Here is a 7,904-nt window from a genome sequence, read left to right as displayed (position 1 = left end):
ACACGCGCCCGCGCACGGTGAACAGCGACACCCACTGGCCACGAGTCAAGTTACCGTCCAGAACAGGAAGCGAGAGATGTCATCTTCAAATTAAAATGTCGAGATGAGTGGCCGCGTGGACGAAGTGATGACAAGTCAGAAATGTTTATGGTACACTGTTGCCCATTTCAAGCAAATCAAGTTCGGAAAAATCAGCAATTGTGCCTGTGACTTTACTTCCGGTTTGCTGTGGCTCGTCTCCTCGCTGTGACCCGTAGAAAGAAAGAGATGCTCAATTACGATAAAACGATAAATTGATAATTATAAAGTGATATTGAATAGCCTTAATTCTTAAGTCTTAAATCTTAAGTCATTGGTTGCAAATGAGCTAAAATATAGTTATTGTATGTTCTTTTAGTAATGTTAATGTGAATCGCTTCAGTTCTATTTTTAAACGCGTCGAGGTGTTATGATTTGGGCCGCGGGAAGCAAATTGATTTTCCTGTGTGTGTGTGTGTGTTTGTATAAAATATACTATATAAATAAAGTTTCTTGCCTTGCCAAAGTTATGTACAGGTTGAATTGTCATGGGTCAGGAAGTAAGACCAAAGCAAACAATAGCGGGAAGCGCTCAACTGGAAATTATTACATTTCCTTTTGTTCAGCACTTTCAAGGAAAAAGTCTGCTTCTCTTTATTATAACTAATTTCTCCATTTTCCACTGTGCTTTAAACGAGTGAGACCACAAAATCAAACGGTTCGATAGACGTCACATACCCCACTACACCCCCACTTCCTTTTTCTCTCAGTTGATTGTATTGTTGCCCGGGAGACAAGCTAAGTGTAGATAACATCACTACTGTCATGCAAATGAGCTCCCGTTTGTCAAAGTAACCTGCTTGGTATTTGGAAAGAACCCAGGGTGTATGTTGTTTTGTGAGCATATGCAAAACATGGAAAATAATTTGCATTGATCTTAATGCAGCCTGTGAATGTGTGTGTGTGCGTGTGAGAGAAAGAGGGAGACTTTTTTGCATTCACTTGAGATCATTCGTGGAACAGGAAATTCGGTTCTGTCTATTCTATTCACCTGGCTGGTTTGATTTTGTCTTTGCTACATTGTGGGGCCAACACACGCGTGTTTTTCCAGATTTAACTACCGTTGTGGGGACCAAATTGAAATTGTGGGGACATTTTGGTGGTCCCCACAAGTTCAGACCTCTTTTTGGGGGTCAAGACTTGGTTTTAGAGTTTGGGTTTGAAATGGGTTATGGTTGAGGTTAGGGTAAGCAATAGGGGTAGGCAATCCTTTTTGAGGGTTGGGGTTAGAGGGAGGGGCTAGGAAATGCATTATTTCAATGAGATGTCCCCACGATGATACAAAGACAAGTGTGTGTGTGTTTGTGTGTGTGCATCAGGCAAAAGAACGAGATGTGTGACATTTAATTAACTCTAATTCATGTGAAGTATTTCTATTTAACATTTTTCTCATTTCATTTAATTTTTTTATGGGAACCTAGAATTTTGTTGTACATTTATAACTGATGTAAAATTATCATGCGATTAATTACGATTAAATGCCCCTTATTTTTAATATTTATATATTTTTAATTAGGCCCGTCGGGTGATAATTTTTTTTTTATTGTAATTAATCACATGACTTTACTAGTTAACTAACGATTAATCTGTTCTAAATTTACAATATTTTTTTTCCTAGGTTTTCATACTCTTGTTAGCAAAAGTGGGGAAACAAAAGTTAAACTAATAGAAATAGTTCAAATGAATTTTTGACTTCTATAGCCGTGAATGGCAGTGAATGAGTTAAAATTGAAAGTTTTTTTTTTTTGTTTTTTTTAAATGAGAACAATGATTTAAAATCATAGTGAAAATCTGCCTATATTTGATGCCAAAATGAAACGCATCGGGAGTAAAAAATAAATGAATGAACCCAAAAAGTTGTCCAGAAAATTCTGATAAAGATTCAATATACGTTTACCACGAAAAATGTGCAATTTATGCCATTCAAGTCAAGGGATGAGATGACACAATTCCATGACGTGGTCTTATTTGCATACCGTATATCTGGGAGCTCAGTTGTTTGTTTGTGAGACGGGGAAGCTTTTGTTTAAATTGTAAATTGTCTGCAGCCACTGGAGCTCAAATCTGTTCTGCTCGTTTGACACACTAATGAGGACAATTTACGCTTGAGAGCATCCGTGGACACCAAATAAACTGTTGTGCTTCTCAAATTGGGGTTCCTTGGGGATAATTTGCAATAAATGATTATGTGGTAGTATTTTACAGTAGAACTCGACAATTCGTATGCAAAATTGATAAGGATGATAAATATTTGAAACAAAGAAAAGAAAAAATACCTCTTTATAAACAAAGTCACTCCTGCAGCACCTCAACTGTGATTTTAGACTAAATTGCGAATGTTTTCATTTTCATTTTTTTGCTGTGTGTTTGTCTTATGAACCTGAGTCTGATCAATAAACTTGAATTTAAATGAATTGCCAACAAAAACTAGAGCATCTAAACTTTGGGATTCTTCAGAGGGCACTTTAAATGGTGGCAGGCTGACTCCCATTTAAGTTGAGTTTGAATGTGATTTGTTCATTCTGAACACAGCCACGCCCGAAGAGGGTGTGCAAACTTGTGCAACCATGTTATTTCACTTGCTTTTTTAAAGTTACCCTCTTGAAAAAATATATATATTTTTTTTATATGAAACGATTTTGAAATAATTTGTCTTGGTTTCAGTTAGGACACATAAACCTGGCATTTCAGCAGGGGTGTGTAGACTTTCTTCTGTTTCGTCAAATGAAATTAGGTCACCAGTAGCGGGACTGCTGTAGTTCTAAAAGTGTCCACATGATGTCGCTGCAGACCACTTTGCTCAGCTGAATTGAACAAGGAAATAAAACTCGGGAGTGATTATGATTATTGAATTGATTTCATTCGTTCCAAATCTTGTCAACATTGACGTGAGGTTGGAAAGAAACACATACAAGCACTTAAAAATAATAATAATAATAATTTCGTTTTATTCATCATAAAGGAAGCTAATTTTCCGTTGCTAAAAATCCCTTTTAAAAAACAAAACATCTTTCGGGGTGACATTGCATCGGGATAAAAGGGCAGAAAGAGTTTTCACAAAACAATTGATATAAAGCAGCAGTGACGTCAGCACTTGGTCACGTGTTCTCTACAGGCACTGTTGAACATACAGTATTCGACTGAGGACAAAAGGCAAACAGGATTTGGAGGATTGGCATACATGCGTTTAAAAACGTCACTATCTGACTTGGCCATTTGTAATCTCAGAACTGTTGGATGTCAGATTGTGCATCGACTTTGACCATTACAGGCCTCCTAAAGGGAGAATTAAAAGCATAAGCAACGGTGAGTTTCGTAAACGGACCGGTGCATTTTATAATGACAATCAGGGAAATAACGGCAATCTTTGGTCAATAGAATTCTACCTGAGCATCACCTGAACAGTTCATTTTGAAACTACAGCTACAAGTTGTACATTTCAGAGAAGAGTTCCAGTACAATCTTCTAATACAACATATTTACATGTTCAAAGTTATTTTCAGTCTTTTTCTGATTTCTGTAATCATCTGTAAAAAGCTACCACAATGACATAAACAGGACAAGTTTTTTTTCCACATTACCAAAATATGTTCCCTTGCTGGAAAAAAATATATGCAATCATAGATTAATTTATGCGCATTCTTACATATTTGTAAGTCTCACGTGCTGTGTGACTTGCCTAATATTGACTTCTGACGGATTTGTCCAGCAGTTAAAACTTTTTACAGACTTTGGACGAGACAACAAACATCAGAATACAGCAGCGTAGTAGACCCAAGTGTTCATCAAAAACAAAACTAAAAGTATCTTTGATATTAGTGTAAGCCACTGTAGCATTGTTTGAACGTGTTCTACTGTGCTTCGATTGGGGTGTGTGTTTCTACCGTAGTACTTTTTTTTTTAAAGAAAATAAATGTTTTACAGAATAAAATACTTTTTTGTGTGTGTGTGAAATTCATTCATTAAAAATGGCTTTCTTCCCTTGTTTAACTTTTTTTTTTTTTAAATCTTATCCTTGAAAATGCATTCTTCTAGGATTAAAACTTTTTTTTGTTCTCATAAAAATAAAAGAAAATATACATAATATTTTTTTAAACTTTGTCGTAACATTACTTAGGAAATTTATCGAAAAATGACAACTTTTAAAATTATATATCACTTAATTTACTGCCATTGACGGCTATAGACGTCAAAAATTCATTTGAACAATTTTCATTAGTTTAACATTTTTTCTCACTTTTGTTAACAAGAGTATATTATATTGTATTAGAACAGATATAAAATAGTGAAGTCATGCGATTAATTACGATTAAAAATTGTAATCGCCTGGCACCCCTAATTTTTAATCAGGTTTTCTTTAAAAGTAAAAAATATTAAAAATTAAACAAAAAATGTTAGTTTTTTATTTAAAGAAAAGATTATTAATAATTAGGGGCATCAGGCGATTAAAATTTGTATGACTTCACTAGTTAACTCACGATTAATCGCAAATTTTATATATGTTCTAAATGTTAAAAAAAAAAAATTCTAGGTTTTCATACTCTTAACAAAAATGGAGAAAAAAAAGTAAAACTAATAGAAATAGTTCAAATGAATTTTTTAAAAGTCTATAGCTGTCAATGGCAGTGAATGAGTTAAAATATCCCTCGTTAAACATTTACTTTAATATATTACAAGTTTATCTTGGAAAAATACAGCTTTATTCTGTAAGAATATGATTTTTTTTAATTGAAAAAAATATGAAATTGTTATTTTAAAATTACAACTTAAAAAAATAGGTAAGTTATTAATTCTATGGCATTTCGTTGCACACATGGTATATGTTTATGTTGTTAATCTTGTGTTTTTTTTTTATCAGGAAATGGTTGTCTGGATAATATGATACAACAATTCGCATTTGTCTCAACTAGGCATGGGCCAATATGAAATTCTTATGGTATAATGATGAATAAAAACATTGCAATATCACGGTATTAAAATTACAGCTAAAAATTGATGCCCTTTATAAATAAATATTTGGGTAAATAAAAACAACATTAAGAAACATATCATTCTAAGTTTAAATAAATAGCTAAATGATAACGTTCTTCTGTTTTAATTCTTCTTAGTCAGTCACAGTGTCCCATCACTCTTGAGCTATTTTTTAATTTTATTTTTTAGAATAGACCATCGGGCTACACAAGTTGCTCTGGGGGCTAACTAGTACCCACAGGCACCATTTTTTTTTATTTTTTAGCACAATGCACATTAATCAACAGAGCAAAAATGCATCTGTTTATTACCGTCAACCGCTAATCGGCCCATGCCTAGTCTCATCTTCACACCACCGCATAATCAAACTGTCCTCTGTCCAGACCTTCCTTGTGGTCCGTCCACGACGAGGCCGGCATGCTGCTGTAGGGGTCCAGCAGGATCCGCACGCAGCGGACCAGCAGGAAGAGCAGCAGGAGCACGAGCAGGCCAACGAAACACAAAGCCGTGGTCTGCTCAGGGTGCCCCGCCACGGGCTGCAGCACCGTGGCACCCCTGGCGAAGGTGGGCGGAGCCGGAGAGGACAGGTCGTAGTCCACCACCCAGTAGTTGGTGTAGCTCATTTTTTTTTTTTAATGATTAGCAAACGTACTGGTTTGATTTGTATTCAGAAATGGTGGTGAGATGTGCGCATGTTGATGTCGGTCTAGCAAGTCACATCATGAAACGGCCCACTGAACTCAGCCTGTTTTTACAAGGGGGCAAACTGTTCCAGTGGGAATAATTAGGAGCGCCGGCTAATGAGCCTTCTGCTGTGCTCATCAGCAAGTCCAGGCATGCTCGGAGAATTGATGGAACTTTTCTTTTCCAATAATCAGAACAACAACAACGGAAATCTCACTCTTTTCAGCTATTTCGACGACTTGCACCGTTTCCTGACGTGAGGTGACGCTCAGGCCATGTGTCGTCATTTGCAGAGTCTCTCCAGCGGATCCTTTGGAAAAAGCAAAATATCAAACATGCATTAGAGCAGCGCCAGAAGGCAAAAAGTTTTGTTTTCTAACTCAAAATGGGTCATTTATATTTTATACAGAGCAGTAATTAAAATGCAAAATTAAGAAGTTGTCTCATAATTGCTTTATATAGTTTCTTCATTCCGTAGCATTTCGATTGGCTGTACTGTTTCCAGTATGTGTTTGTAGATTTTGACCAATCAGATTTCAGCCTCTCTATGTTGCCGTGTCAATCTAATCTGCCCAGGACCTACAGAATCCCAAATCTTGGCTGATGTAACTTCCACTAGATTAGCCATCAGATTTCAATTTCATCAGCATATCTGTCCTCTAATTGGGTGCTCAGAACAAAATTTGTTTAGAGTCAAGTTTGACTAGGAAAAAAACAAGCTGCAATTTTATTTTTTGGATCTGAACTGCTCCAGATGATATGATAAACAAAAAAAATAAAAAATGATTCTCCCCTGAAATGCTCAATACAGGTGTGTTTTGCTACCTGAACTTTGCTCTGACCAACCAATCAGAAGGTGAAAAAATGTGAATATGATTGTGAACCAGCTAGCTTGAATTCAAAATCTGATTGGTTAAAGAAACCGTCCCATATATTATGCTAATATTTTAAAATCGTAATTAATTACATGACTTCAATAGTTAACTCACGACAATAAAAAACAATCTAGGTTTTCATACATTTGTTAACAAAAGTGGAAACAAAATGTTAAACTAGTAGAAATAGTTCAAATGAGTTTTGGACGTTTATAGCCGTCACTGGCAGTGAATGAATAAAAAAAAGAAAAGATTCGTAAAAATTCGGGCGTCAGGCGATTAAAATTTTAATCGTACTTAAATCGCATGACTTCACTAGTTAACTCACAATTAATCACACATTTTATATCTGTTCTAAATGTACAATAAAAAAATTCTAGGTTTTTACTCTTAACAAAAGCGGAACATTTTTTTAAACTAATAGAAATAGTTAAAATGAATCTTTGACGTTTCTACTTTATACCTATCAATGGCAGTGAATGAATACAAAAAAAGAAAGAAAAGATTATTCAAAATTCGGGCGTCAGGCGATTTAAATTTTAATTGTACTTAATCGCATGACTTCACTAGTTAACTCACAATTAATCACAAATTTTATATCTGTTCTAAATGTACCATAAAAAAAATTCTAGGTTTTTACTCTTGTTAACAAGAGCGGAAAAAAATGTTTAACTAATAGAAATAGTTCAAATGAATTTTTGACGTTTATAGCCGTCAATGGCAGTGAATTAATAAAAAAAAGAAAAGACTATTAAAATTTTTAAATTTTAATCGCTTGGTTGGGTGGGCCTGTTGGTGGCGCCCGGGAACCGATTGACCAATTCCAAATGATTGGTACTAGCTGCAACTAGACATTACTCAAGATGAACTGAGCGAGGAGTGTGCAGACTTAAGTCTGGGATTGATGACGATATGAATCAGTGACTATCATAATCAATGTATATGACTGATGCGTATAGTAAGAATCGATGGGGATGGGTTACTAATAAGCCATGGCTTCTACCCGTTAACCCCCTTTTTCAGATGTCAATGTTGCAAATGATATTATGTGATCGATGTAACCTATAATGTGTCCAAAAGGAAAACATGAATAAACAAAACAAAGTGTTTTTTTTTAAACAAATAGAAATATGTCTTTTAGTCATTGATACAGTAATTTCATAATAATTCATAAAATTGAGTTAAAATTAAAAACATGTACTGTACTGTAAAAAAGGAGTGTGATATTGATTTGTGTTGGTCATAATTCTGCCACTAGATGGCATAATTGCATTTCTAAGACATTGGTGACAGCTC

The 7,904-nt window shown here is 35.0% G+C and overlaps 1 protein-coding gene across 1 annotated transcript; it reads right to left on the bottom strand.

Moving 5' to 3' along the window:
- Positions 1–3,062: 3,062 nt before the first annotated feature.
- Positions 3,063–5,672, bottom strand: ctxn1 (cortexin 1). Its single transcript, XM_077555524.1, has one exon. It carries the CDS (start codon positions 5,670–5,672, stop codon positions 5,397–5,399), a length of 276 nt encoding a protein of 91 aa, XP_077411650.1. The 3' UTR covers positions 3,063–5,396.
- Between the last annotated feature and the right edge of the window lie 2,232 nt (positions 5,673–7,904).

Source organism: Vanacampus margaritifer, chromosome 2, assembly GCF_051991255.1.
Source record: "Vanacampus margaritifer isolate UIUO_Vmar chromosome 2, RoL_Vmar_1.0, whole genome shotgun sequence".
Classification (NCBI taxonomy): Eukaryota; Metazoa; Chordata; class Actinopteri; order Syngnathiformes; family Syngnathidae; genus Vanacampus; species Vanacampus margaritifer.
The sequence above is the reverse complement of the archived record's forward strand: the minus strand, read 5'-3'. Positions and strand labels throughout refer to the sequence as shown.